Below are 13,852 nucleotides of genomic sequence, written 5' to 3' on the forward strand. Positions count from 1 at the left end.
TCGCTGTAACAAAAGGGAGAAGGACAGAGAAAAGCAAACATGTTGCTCTTGGCTCGAGGACAGCGACCTAGGCGGACGAGGCTGAGATTTCTCACTGACAAACAGACGAATGAGGGAGATGGATGAGGGCAAGTGATATATACAAAAACATTATCAGTGAGACTTTGATGTTACAATTTTGCACATTTTTTATTTTTAAAGAGGTATTATAGAATCTTTCAACATGAAAGCAACAGTGAGACGATGCAGTTTTCTTACCATACAGAGTAAAGCTTTCTGTGTTACTTTGTTCTGAACAATTTCTCAAGTTACTCAGACTTAATTTTTGAAAAGAAAAACCTGTGTTTTGAACTTGGGATGTTTAGTTTAGGTTACTCATCTCTAAAACACCCTTTGAATCACTTTAGTCTCATCTCCAAATAACAAACAAATAAAACAGAGTTTGTCAAACTTTAGAGCAGGAAACAGCATATTTAGGCCAAAGTTTTAGGTTTTTCCTGTTTACTCTGAAAGTTAAAGATATAAAACATGGCCAAAATTTCAAATAACAAAGTGATCTCTTAGTATGAAGTTGCACACTCAGACATGTTTTGATCCATATGATATCATAAAGAGTAAACATTAGATCAAAGATCTTTGATATGGTCATCTCAGCCTCTCCTCCAGACTCAAGCACAGAAATGCCACCCAGCTTCTGCTCAAAGCTTCTGTTTGAAAGTGTGGGCCCATCTGGGTTTAAGGAAGAAAATCTAAACTGGCACGTTTCAGACTGTGGATGAATTGAGGGGCAGCGTCAAGGTTTAGTATCAGATTAAAGAAGAGTATTTTGAACTGTTGTTCATGCAAAGCTACCCTAAAAATAGCTGGAATTAAGCTTCCAGCTTTTTTCAAAAAGTTACAACCATAAACGCAGGTATGTTTTGCACTTATTTATTCGTTATCCTCCCTCGAAGACGCTAGCTGATTTCTTAAACTGCAGCGTGAAAAAAGACTGCGTTACTGTTCAAGTGCTTAAACAGGAGAGGCTTGGAATGCGCAGAAATCCATACTGTGCAAATAAAATGTATTCTTGTCTTCCAAACTGCGAAGCGCCGTGAGAATATGTCAGCGCACAATGCTACACATGTCCTATTTAGAGCTTCACCACCAAACTACATCGACTCACAACAACTTCGAAAGTTGCCAGAGAGTTTTCTCAGGGGCGGCTTGGCCTGCCGCAGTGTGCCAGTCCGGTTGAAGTTGGCTGAGGCAGTGAAAAGACAAGCCCACTACTTGACAGGGTATTTACGTGGGCAGTGGGCGTGGGTGAAGATGGCACTAATTAAAATGGAATGGACTTGTTTGGGAAGCTGTGAAACTCTAAGTGGGGTGGGGTGGGGGGGAGTATGCACGAGCCTGTGCGCACACTTACATATTTGTGTCTGATTTGTGTGTGTGTGTGTGTTTGCAATTCCACAAAGCCATTTCTGGCTGTCTGGACGTGTGTGTGCGCGCGCGCGTGTGGGGGCTGCTTTGGAAACATGTTCTGGCTGCGTCCCGTGTTAATGTGAGGAGAACCTGGGGCAGGTCACATTACCACCCTCCCTCCCCCCCCTTCTGCTAACCCCCCCCACTGTGCATTTATTCTCAGCATCCCCTGGCAAGCACCAACCTCTCCTTTTTTCCTCTCTCTCTCCCCATCTCTGTGTCTCTCTCTCTCTCTCTCTATCATGGTAAACAACACATTGCCACACAGCCGGAGCGTGATAGCCAAAAAAAAAAAAAAAATTCTGCAGGACGCCTTCATTTTGTTGCTTTTATACATCAAAAAATAGACAAGACAAAAGGAAGGAGCCAAAAGGACTGAGTGAGAGAGGGAGAGAGAGATAAAGAGAGTGTAAACAGGAAGGGTGTATTTGGACTGGTTTTTCTATTAAGAGGGACATGTTGTTATAGGGGCGAGCTCGTCTTTTGGGAAACAACCAGACTCCTTGTGTGGGAAAATGGTAGGACTCTACCTTGCTTGCTTGGTGAAAAACATGTGAAACATCACACATAAAAGCTACTCTGAAAGTTGCACCTATTCATGAATGTACAGCATGTGTGTGCGCGCACGGATGCCACTCACTGCAGCCAGGCTTGTAGTTGAAGCCAGGGGGCATTAGGAAGCCCTGCTGGGCCGCAGCTGCCGCAAGAGTTCGCTGGTCTGGGGGAAAGACAGGAATCATCAGTGGAGGGAGTTGGCCCTGGACCTGCTGATGAAGGAGGGGGAAGAACAAGGGGGGAGGAAAAGGGGGAAAAGAAAGGGAAATGAGAAGGCATAAACATTACGACCTGTCCATTTGTACAGCTCTTCATGTGTGCATGCACTGGGAGCGATATGAACAATGCTGAAAATAAAGGTGTGTTTGCACAGTGACACAATCAAATGCATTCATATACATACACTGTATGCATGTAATCAATGCGGAACACACGGCTGTAAAGAGAGCATCATGTCATTTCAAACACAAAAAGCCACGTCACGAGGACAGTTCACTAAACTCTAACAACAGCTGGCCTTTTCGTTTTATTTGGAAGACGGTGCTCTCTTCCCTTCTCCCTGCATCAAACCTCCCACCAACCAAAACACACAGACACAACGCTGTGTGCGCGCCTGTCGGCAGAGAGCCATACGACTTCATAAGGTTTCCAGGATTTTAAAAGGAGACGAAGGGAGAAAAAAAAAGAAAAAAGAAAAAGAAAAAGAAGCTCCTCCGATGGGTGACTTTGGCAGGGATGACAGGAGAGAGAGAGAAGGAGAGAGAAGTAGGAGACAGATGGTTGCACTAAACAGCGTTCTGCCAAAAACAACACACAAAGACTTGCGCGTGATGGACTGACTGACAGTTTGAGAGGAAAGATAGGAGAAGATAAGGCGAGGAAGACATGGAGAGTGGAAAAAGGTGGGAGAAGGAAGGAAATACTGGAGAGTTTCTACCTATAGCTAAGGTGTAACGCGAGATGAAGACAGCAAAGCATCCCAAAGCAAAGATGGTGAAATTGTTCTAAAAAAAAGTCAGAATGTAAAAAAATAATGCGACAATCTTGCGTAATCCTCTGAGCCAGCCCTAGGACACATCTTGCCCTCTTTGTTGTTTTTATTCAGTAACGAGAAGCATACAGTTTGCCTTTTTTATTGGCCACCAGTTTTTTGAATATTAAATGGCAAGATTACAACAATGCTGCGCCCACACTGTACTCAAATAAAATTAGAAGTACAAGAAGCAGGTCTTGGAAGTGTAATATATTTAATTAACAATTTCACAGCTTCTGTCAATTTAACTATACCTTTAATGATGTCTTTTTCTGTTTTACAGTATAAACAGATTTCTGTCAGGACCACTACAGTCAAAAGGAAGATTGTTTTTTCCATCTGCAGTAATTTGTATTTGGCAGTATGCCTCTGTTCCGGGACCTCCCTGTGCATTTGTGGAAAGACTAAATTCAGGAGTAGCTCAGAACAGAATAGGCATCAGTGACGTAACAGATGTGACACTGACTGAGTTTAAAAAGGGATGAAAGGAGGTGAAGTTGGGTTCCACAGCGGCTTGCAGAGGCCACACCAACCAGGCTGATGATATGCAGCTTTCAAATATGCAAATACGATGCACAGAAAGCTATTAGCTGAGCCATCAGCTGATGTTCAATTTAAAAGAAAAAAAAGCAAAGGAAAGACGGGCATCCTGAAGATTCCATGTTAAACTGTGAGGCTTCCCCGCTTAAATCAAATCCCTGATAATGTCTTAAGGCCCATGACCTGCACATGTCTGGTTGCAAAGCACTTTGCTCCCTCTTTGCAACTAATCTCTCTTCCTCTTCTTCTGTCACTCTTATTTTGCCAGGAGACCAGAGAAGGTAATGGCTGAATAGGATAATGGGTGAGTAAAAGCTGACTGATGTGGAAAATTGATCTGGAATGAAGGAAATGGCTGCACAATCATAAAGAATGGTGGTGGTGCCACGGTACAATCGGGTAATGTCTCAGCAATGTGAGCCCTTTAAGTGGTTAGTGTTTGAGACAGGTAAATAGAAAAAAAGAGAGAGAGAGTGGCTGTCGCTCAGTATCAACAGTGATTTTACAGTGTACTGTAAATTCCTGTGCGTGTGTGTGTGTGTGTGTTTCTGTGTCTCCTCCTCATCCCCCTCCTCCCGCTCCTGTGTGTGTCGGCACGCGGCAGCCAGCAGCACTGTAATCAAACTATCACAGCGCAGCTCCTGTTCCCCCCTTACACCAAAAACAATAATTACTCCACCATTTTGGTTAACCATAAACCGTCGTGCCGCCTGCGACGCACGATCAGAAGGGGGAGGCGTTCCAGAGCGACGCTCGGACAGGACCCCTGCGGGGACGAATCACAGACAGAACAGTTCTGCTTTGCCTTTCAGGCCTAATTGGACATATGCTGGAGTAGAGCTGGCTAGAAATGCTGTAATATACCGGAGGGAGGAGAGGGAAGGGGAGCAGAGGAGCAGAGTAAGATAAGTTTGAGGCAGATGTAGCACATATATACTATACATACACACACTAGTATATCTATATTGTGTGACTCAGTGTCTGCACATGACTTTGCTTCTTTCTTTGCCAATGAAAACGCCAGAGAAAAGCTACCTTCTCCTCTATATCATCCCCTCCTTTTCTAAATCTCAGAACAATATGCCTGCATACAATAGGCAGACATTAATCAGCCTACAGAACTGTTGCGCATTATGTACAGTATGAGTCATCACAATGGGATAAGAAGATCAGGAGGAAGAAGAACAAAGGGATGAGAAACAGAGACAAGAGTGAGATGGGGAATGGTTTATAGAGAACAATTCCCATACATAGGTTGCTCTCATAGTAGCTGAGTTAGTGTAACAGCTGCTGAGCCGATCAGTAGCAGCAATCGCCTAACGTGCTCACTGACACTCACACTTATCGACTTTCATAAGCCACACAAAGCAGGAAACGTGGGTCGCAGCAAGCTGAGCGAGGGACTCAAAAACTGAGAGTGTGTTTGTTTGTGGAGTGGCTATCACATAATACAGAGGATCAATCACTCTGATACTGTAGGAGCTTTCTTTCCCATTTAATATTGAATATACAATAATGCCTTAAAGCAACTCACGAGCTCTGCCTTGTGATCACACCGTAAACTTTGAAACCAACAAGAAGAAGAGGGAGGGAGAGTGCTATAAAAATCAGAGACAAAGATGAGCTGACAGAAGGAAAAAAAGAAAAGCGGGAGAAAGTAAGAGTAGGAGAAAGGGAGAGCAAGGCTGGATCTATCAGACAATCTCCAGATCTCACATAAAGGAAAAGGCACATCTTAAACAGCAGGAGCTTTGGGAATAATGCGCTCCTCAGCTTCTCTTTCACATCAGGCCCAAAGCGAACATGAAAACCTACAATACACACACACACACACACAAATCTTCACACTGCTACTGCTGACGTGGAGAATAAGAGGCGCTGCCGCTTTCATCTGCAAACCCCACCTCCACACCCAAAACAGAAACCTGAAACGAAACCGGATCTGAAAAATGCCTCTAATCAGTGAAAGCTAAATGCAAAACAAAGAAAAAAATTACTCTAAGCAGAAGAAGAAGAAGGGAAAAAAAAAATCACATATATTAAGAACAAGTGTGAAACTTTTTCTCGAGAAATTTCACAGGGGCAAAGGGGACGGAAAGAGAGAGAGAAGTTGACAATTCACCCTGGCGAGACAACTTCTCAGGAAATAAACAGCAGATAGAGAGAACAGAATGAACAAGAGAGGGAGAACGAGTGAGAGGAAGAGAGACGGAGAGGGGAGCAAGAGTTGGATAATTGGCAGCGAGTCGAGGCTGCGTTCACCACGCGCCAGGCGGCACAGCTTGAACTTAAAGCGCCGCTGCGGCATAATGAAGATGTGGCCGCTAATTAACATATGGGGTGCGAAACAGGTTGGTTGGCACGCGCTGCGCTAAAAACTCCAAGGTAAAGTTATTATTGGGGAGTAATTAGCTCTATGAAGTTAATGCGCCGAACAATAGCTGCCAGCGCCGCACAATATGGCTCGCATCTGAGCGCGCGAAAAAATAGCCCCCGCTAAAGTGCGAGTCCCACAGCTAAAATCTGTTGGCGACCATATGCTCCGGCAATTAATGCAAGACCTGTATGACCTATTGCTGAAGAGGGGATGTGCGAGCGATAGAACCAATAATTAATTTGGAGAGAGAGAGCGAGACCGAGAGAGAGAGAGGGAGCTGGCTTTTAATATTAGTCCATTAACTTTCTATGGACAGTGGGCTATTAGGCCAGTGTGCTGTGAATGTAGGGGCATGGTTCAGGTGGCAGTGCCACTGCAGGATGCACACACAGGTATATCTGTGCCTGAGAAAGCGTGTGTGTGTGTGTGTGAGAGAGAGCGAGAGGGTGGGCCTCAGTGGGAAAGGCTGTTTGGTTGTAGTCCAGTTTATTAGTGCATACGTGTGTGTGCATGCTGACACACACTGTGTAAGGAAAACACAAATTACACTGGCTGCGGTGTAATGGGGGTGATTAAATAATTACACAGCCAATTGGGTTAGCTGCTCCTATGCAAAGACTACAGAGGTGCTCCTGTGTTACGTTCATGGTCTGCACCGTGTGCGTGGAAATCAATAAATGTTTTTCAATGTTTTTGTCTGCCTCTTCCCAACAATGAAAAACACAGATAGAGACAGGAGTTTGTGCTTGTGATTGCATCAGGTATTACACTTAGCTTTGTGTATGTGAGATAGAGTTACCAGTGTAGGATGGCCTTAATAGAGACCTTGTTAGCTGCTGTTGCCGCCAATTCTGGGCTCTCTTAAACCAGTCAAAGCATCAGGTGGCTTTACTCATTTTCTGATTTTTTTTCTCCTTTCTCTCTCTCTGCTCTGCTGCCTTTGACCTATAGCAGTAGTGATTCTTGATGAGATTAAAGACAGCACACAGGGGCAGCGCTACAGGAGCAGACACAGTTGAAAGTGTGTGTGTGAGTGCTTTGCATGAGTGAGTTTTGATTCATTAGGCAGGCCACACTTGTGTTCTCTCATCCCTCTGTTTCAATATATATTGTGCATTTGTGTCTGGCAATTCTATAAAAATGTGTGCGTGTTCTCAAGGTAAGCCCTGAGCCTCACGGCAGGTGAGCTGCTTTCATCCCTGTCGCGCTTCCTCGCACGGCAGCAACAGTCGTCCCCGGCAAACACCGGGGGGAGCCTCGGAGACAAGACGTTTAATTAGAATGAGACGAGACGAGAAGGAAAGTAAAGGGAAGTTTGAGAAAATGTGCTCACCCCTTCAAGCTTAACAAGAAGGCCCCTAGCAGGGGGTAGGAAAGTGTGTGTGCATGTGTTTTTGTGTGTCTTGTACGTCCTTATGTTCACACATGTTCCTGTTTTGGAATTTCTGTGTGGACAAGTTAGACTGAACCCTTGGAATGAACACAAAGTTTTATAACATAAAGGGTGTTTTTCAAGGTCTCTGCTTAACCAGAGGGAAAGGTTTCGTCATGTTTGGGGTTTTGGTGTAGGATTATGGCAAAGTTAGAGATAACGTACGGTCAGGACTTCAATTAAAGGTTAGGTTTAGACGGTTTATCACAATAAAAGTAAGGGTTACATCCAGGGAAGATTGAGGATTAGGACAGTGTATGACAGCTCACTCAAAAGTAAAACAATGTGAATGTGAGGGAGAGTGTGTGTGTATGTAGTGGATGATTAAAATTAATGGATTGTAAGTGATGCTAAATCATGGATCATTTCAGGTAGAATCAATTAGAGTGAGAAGACAGCCAATCACCGACTTGTGAAGACTAATGAGCGTCTACACAATGAAGGTGCACATGTGCGTGTGCTGCTCCTACTGTATGCCATTAGCCTCTGCTGCTGTTATGCCCGTCTGTGCAAATGAACTTTCTTACACCGCATTCGGCGAGTGCTGCTGGCCTAAATAGCGAAAGCTAACACGCATATCGCTAGCCTGAGAGGGAAAAAAAGAGAAAAGAAAGCAGACACAAGGACAATAAATAATTTGTCCTCTTTTCATGAAGGATGTGTGTCACTCTCCTCTCTTTTTCATGAGCTTGATTATTCGTTTCATTTCATCACCTCTTCCAAGTGGACGGTTGAAAGCATTCTTCACAGGCCTTTGGGGGTTCAAGTCTAACAAAGCCAAGGACGGAGACACACAAACACAAACACACACACACACACACACACACACACACACACACACACACACACACACACGAAGGGACAGCTGAACTCAGCCTTGTTAGGGGGAAATGCAATCACAAGGGGCTTATCATACAGACACAAAACACACATACACGTACATACACACCCGAACACACTGAACCTGGTGCCCTCTCTCTGGCAGGCCATTGTATTGTGGGATTGTGTGGACAATCTCTTCATGAATGATTAAGCAGTGTATTTCTCAACCAAGTCTTTGATGACGAGTGTGTGTTTGATCATCGAGCGAGTGTGCAGCACTCTCCACGACCGCTTGTGATATGTGTGAACGGGCAAGGGAAGGCGTATATTTTGGATGTTTGTCCGTGTATTCGCATACTTTGTTGTGTGCAACATATATGTGGATGTCTAAGTGTTTTGAGCTGCTGTGATGAGCGCCTGTTGATTGTGTGTCTCTCTTAACGAGGCTGCCTACAGCTGCCCCTGCTTGTGAGAAACTATTGTTGGGCCCGTTCAATGGAGAGACGCTTGTTTGGGAAAAGGTTGCAAAGTCATGGGAAAAGAGAGCTTTGTCTCGGCGGGGTCGTGAGGGAGTGAATCATGAGCGGACGTGTTTATGGCTTCACACACACAGCTGTAGTGCGCGCGCACACACACACAAGCGCATGGGTTAAGAAACGAACGCATGGAGAAGGCACAGAGAACTTCTCAGACGCAAACATGTGCTCGCTTTTTTTGTCAGAGAGACAAAACGCGGACAATTAAGAATTTAATTCGCATAAAGCAAATAAACACAGCTGCTTTACACAGTATCGTGGACACACACAGACACACGTCCTACACACATGCTATCACAAGGTTTCTTATCACACAAACCGTGTATGGCTAAACTCTCAGGGGAAAGGGAGTGTGTGTGTGTATGTGTGTGTGTGTGTGTGTGCGCGCTTTCTTGGACAGGGTGTCTCTTTATGATACAAAGCCCAGCTTTCTCAGCTTAAAATTCAGTGTCATCTGCCTTTACAAAGGGCTGGGCTATTCGTTCCAAGCCACCTGGACCAAAATAGAGGCTCCAGTGTATGGACCCAAAAGTACAATACTTCCATTTTTAAGTGTTACATATATAAACCCACCCATTTTCTCAAGCCGAGGACCAGGCTCACATTCAAAAGGGACTTTTAATTTGAATTACTTTGCAGTTTTATTTGACTTTACTGGCTATTTAACATTCACTTTTATACACCACATGATAAGATTTGGCCATTACTAAATAAAGGCCTATTGATTTTGCATTTCATAGGATTCGGTGGTGATGAAAGTCCCTTACAAATCTCCTTTGAAGCGAGAACTCATACAACAACCACCCAACTCAAAAATATCACGCAATATTAATCACATCTACAACTGAAACGTTTATTTATTTATTTTTTAAACACAGGGTACTACTTGGCCTGCAGTATGAGAGTGTGAGGATTCTTATTTTATTATTCTTATTTTGCAGTGTTAAGAGTGTTTCTGGCATCAACCTCTGTTCAAAAGGGGAAAAAAGTGTGAGTCGTAGCAACCAGGTTAATCAGGTAGGGGCTTAGCTACGCACAAAAAGAGCAAGGATGCCATATTGGACAGTATAGTTTCTATGGGTTTGCAGTCGTACAAAAATCAACAATGTGGAACTTTCCTGCAGAGCTGTGCCGAGGTGGGTGTGTTTATTTGTACTTTAGAACGTAACAGCCTTGAAATAATCAGAAAATAAGGTTTTACTTGTCTGAGTCTCTCTTTCACACTTGCTACCATTATCTAGGTTGATTAGCTGGTGCTGTATTCCTTTAACAGTCACTCTCAGACACAATGGAATAAACATCAGAAAAGTGGACTTCACCGACAGTGTGACAAGCAAGTTGGATTTATGTAATAATCACTTAAACCGCACATACTGCCAACAGAGTACTTTTGATTTTTCCAAGCAGACCGACCTATTTTTAAGTGATTACACAGGTTTTGTATGAGTGTATGTTAGAGGAGGAGGGGTCACCATTATAAGTCAACGTTGATTCAGGCCCCAAATGCTGATGGCTGAGCATAGAAAAGCTGCAACAATCACAATCACAAAATTGCTATTGTGGGTGATGCCGACACGCGCGCAGACATACTCGCACGCTCACACAAACCCAACACACAAAGGGCACATACACAAACATGCGCGCACATCATATGGATGGCCATGCAGACACAAGCTGGCCTCACCTGGATTTGTTGCTGCAGGAGGTTGATTTTGTGTTGCTGCTGTAGAAGCTGCTGCTGTTGCCGGGCAATCTGTGGACAGAGCACACCATGCGCTTTTAGAACTGCATACAAAGTGCATGCGTGTGCGTTCGTGTGTGCAGAGCCTGTGGGAGATGCGACACATCTGCAGGTCTCTGATGCCCCAGTTGCACGACAGAGGGTCAGTGCCCTGGTATGAAATATTAAAAAGCTCATTTCATATGGACTCAACATCGACCCACTTACTGACATGCTGACAACTGACTGCTTTTGATATGTGAGCTGAAAAATAATGAGCACACAATTTTTAACAGTTAGCCTCATAGGATAATTTAAAGCTGCTTGCTTTCACTTATGTGACTGCGTCTTTTATTTAACTAGGAAAGAATTACACAATTATGTGAAATTTGGCTTTTACAATCCTAGAAAACAGACAAAAATACAAATACTTTTGTTCTTGAAAGGTAATTTTTCACTTTCTTTACCTTTAACTTTTGTTTTGCATTCAAAACAATGCTTTCAATGAAACACAACAGCTACAGCGAAAACATAAGTAACTTTTGAGCTGAAACTCCAGCAACTCCTAAAAAGAAATGGAGAAACACAAGAATTCACATAGAGTACAGTCTTCATAATGTCAGAGTCATGCACTGTGTGCTGGTGCAGGATGAAGCCAGGAGCACTGTAATGCATTGTGTTTGTCACAGGTGATTTGTCCTTACAGCTGTATTTCTGTGTGTGTGTGTGTGTGTGTGTGTGTGTGTGTGTGTGTGTGTGTGTGTGTGTGTGGGCCCATCCTTCTCTTTGTAAAACCAAGCCTTCCAGGAGCAAAAAAGCATGGCAAAAAAAGGGAAACCCTTCTCTATGCAAATACCTGGCAGACTCTCGCCTGGGAGCTGGGAGTGTGTGCATGTCTCTTCTACATCCGCTCCAACACTACATACCCTCAGCTGATTCCTGTGTAATGTCCTTGTGTTTAAGCTGCCAAAGGCGCATGTCTCTGGCTGCTTGAGCGCTGCATGAGATGTGTGTGTGTGTGTGGAAGAAAGAGCGTGCAGGGGACAGAAAATCCTGTGATTTGTTGCTTTTCAAATCCACCTTCTGTTGTAGACCTATAAGATGCATTTTAAACAGTACTGACCTTTGAAGTTTACATTTTGCAATGCGATCAATCAAACAATGTGCTCCATATACCAAGTAATGGAGACTGAATGGCTTGTTAGTATGGACATTTTTTTTTCTTTTTGCAGCATAGGCATGGAGTAAACGCCATTTCCAAATGAGGCCCTTCACATGCACCGTGCTCCTATACCTGATCCTGCTGCTGCTTGGCGAGCTCCATCTGCTGCCTCTGCTTCTCCATCTGTGAGGCGGCCAGCTTCTTCTGCTCCTCATGGGCCGCCAAGAGCTGCTCCCTCAGGCTGCTCAACTGGCCAATCATGCCCATGAGTTGGCGCTCTTTCTCCGCCAGGCTGTCTGGGGTACCTAAAGGGCAAGAGTGAAGAAGGGGGGGCAACAGAGGTCAAAGGTGATATGAAATAAGCAGTACTCTGCTAAGGTTACCCCGTGCTTTTTGAAATTCCACTTCCAGTTTTTAGACTTGATATTTCCTTTGTTAAATTAAAAACAGGCTGGTTACAGCTGGATGAGTCCGAGCACCTCAAATATTAAAATTAACCCTGTAGTTTACTGTTTTTTTTTTTCAGTTTTTGTAAATTAAAATGGCTATACAAAGGATGGCATGAATCATTGGGGTTGAAGTCAGGGTCAGAGAAACCAAAAAGAAAAAACAGAGCAAAGCTATCCATGACTTGTTAGCTGACTTAATATATGACTGGTTAGGGGCTTTGAATGGTAGAAGGGGGCATGTCAAAGGAAGATGGGTAAAGTGCCGTTTGTGTGCAGCAGGGTTGTAAAACCAGATGTTGACTCATTCTCCTGGGCACAGAAGGCCAGCAGTGATTAATCAAGCCACATCCATCACCGCTTTTATTGCCGTATTGAAATAAAGAAAATAAAGCTGGCTGAGGAAGTATTTGTAAACAGGCAAAATGTGGTGGGAAGAAGAGGCAAAGCAAATGTAATGTCTGAGCCAGAATCGTACGTTTAGCAAACAAAACGAATCTTCAGCCAGGTTTGCAAATTGACATTCTTCACTAAAACTTAAAGTACAATCAATATTTATCCGATTGGTGCTGAAATATGGATAAATTTGGAAGTGCTCCGTAGCAGTATTGAGTTGTATTTTTTTTCCTATGAGTGTGCTTGTGAGAAAAAGAGAAGGAAAAGAGAGAGAAGGAGAGTGTGTCTGGTCTGTGTTTACCCTGCAGTCAGCCAACCTCCTGCTCACATTTAGCATGGCCTGACCTTTGACTCCTTAGATCCTGACATACCAGCTCCATTACAAACACACATACACACACATGCGCGCGCTTCCACACAAGGCCTAAATCATTCAACAGGATGTAGTTAGAGAGAGGCACACGGAGGCAAAATCAGTATGTGTGTGCGCCCATGTCTGGTCATATATATTGATGTTTGCCTACATGCCTTTGTTGTGTGTGTGTGTGTGTGTGTGTGTGTGTGTGTGTGTGTGTGTGTGTGTGTGTGTGTGTGTGTGTGTGTGTGTGTGTGTGGAACAGCACAATCCCCCATTGTTCTTCAGCTGCTACCTTTAACAGGGCCACATTCCTGCACCAGTCAAACCAGATGAGGACAAGAAAAGAGGGAGAAAGAGAAGGAAGAGAAGGAAACGGGAGAAAAGAAAGAGAAGCACAGCAGGGGATGAAAGAGGGGAGCCAGAAGACGAGATCTGTGTCGGGGGGGGGGGGACGTAGGCCATGTCTGCTGACCTGGCCTTTGACCGCTCGGGAAGGTGAGAGCCATCCATTTGTCTTCCCCTGTTGGTAGCTGCCGCCTCACCCACCGCCACCCCCACTGCACCCACCGACACCCCCTTTCCCCCCCTTCTCCCTCACTTCCCCCCGCGCTCCATCCATCCGCCAACAATGAACAATAAAGGCAACTGTCGGGAGCACTGGCCGCTGGAAAAATAAACACGCCGCTGTCCTAACTCACAGACTCACCTTTGTAGAGCCAGAATGTATATGTGTGTGTGTGTGTGTAGCCAAAGCTGACCAAGACAAGAAAGAGCCTTGTGTTACAAACGTTGGCATGTTCAAACGGAGGGGTGAAGGGGTGTGAAGGAAGGGGAGAAAAAAGAAAAAGAAAAAAAGAGGCTAAGAGGGGGGTTGCAAAGGTGAAAGGATGGATCAAAGGAGGCTTTTTATTGTAGGGCTTTCTTGTTAGGGTTAGCCTCCCTCTGCACACACACCCACACATATAGAAAATTGGTTCCAAACAGTGAGCGCGTGCGCGCCGATGTGAA

General features: G+C 44.4%; 1 protein-coding gene across 9 annotated transcripts in view; it reads right to left on the bottom strand.

Moving 5' to 3' along the window:
• Positions 1-13,852, bottom strand: part of sox5 (SRY-box transcription factor 5) — a 323,149-nt gene that overhangs the window by 28,827 nt on the left and 280,470 nt on the right. For 6 of the 9 annotated variants that reach the window (XM_086268027.1, XM_086268028.1, XM_086268030.1 and 3 more), the window contains 3 exons: positions 11,777-11,949; positions 10,447-10,515; positions 2,108-2,234 (listed from right to left, as the gene is read on the bottom strand). In XM_086268027.1, coding sequence (XP_086124153.1) covers positions 2,108-2,234; positions 10,447-10,515; positions 11,777-11,949 — 369 coding nt within the window. The remainder of the gene's footprint in view (positions 1-2,107; positions 2,235-10,446; positions 10,516-11,776; positions 11,950-13,852) is intronic. The other 3 variants (XM_086268031.1, XM_086268032.1, XM_086268025.1) reach the window with 1 other exon arrangement.

Source organism: Aulonocara sp. 'chitande type north' Nkhata Bay, linkage group LG17, assembly GCF_057382095.1.
Source record: "Aulonocara sp. 'chitande type north' Nkhata Bay isolate Kocher_YH1m ecotype deep benthic linkage group LG17, A_spYH_male_GT1.1, whole genome shotgun sequence".
Lineage (NCBI taxonomy): Eukaryota > Metazoa > Chordata > Actinopteri > Cichliformes > Cichlidae > Aulonocara > Aulonocara sp. 'chitande type north' Nkhata Bay.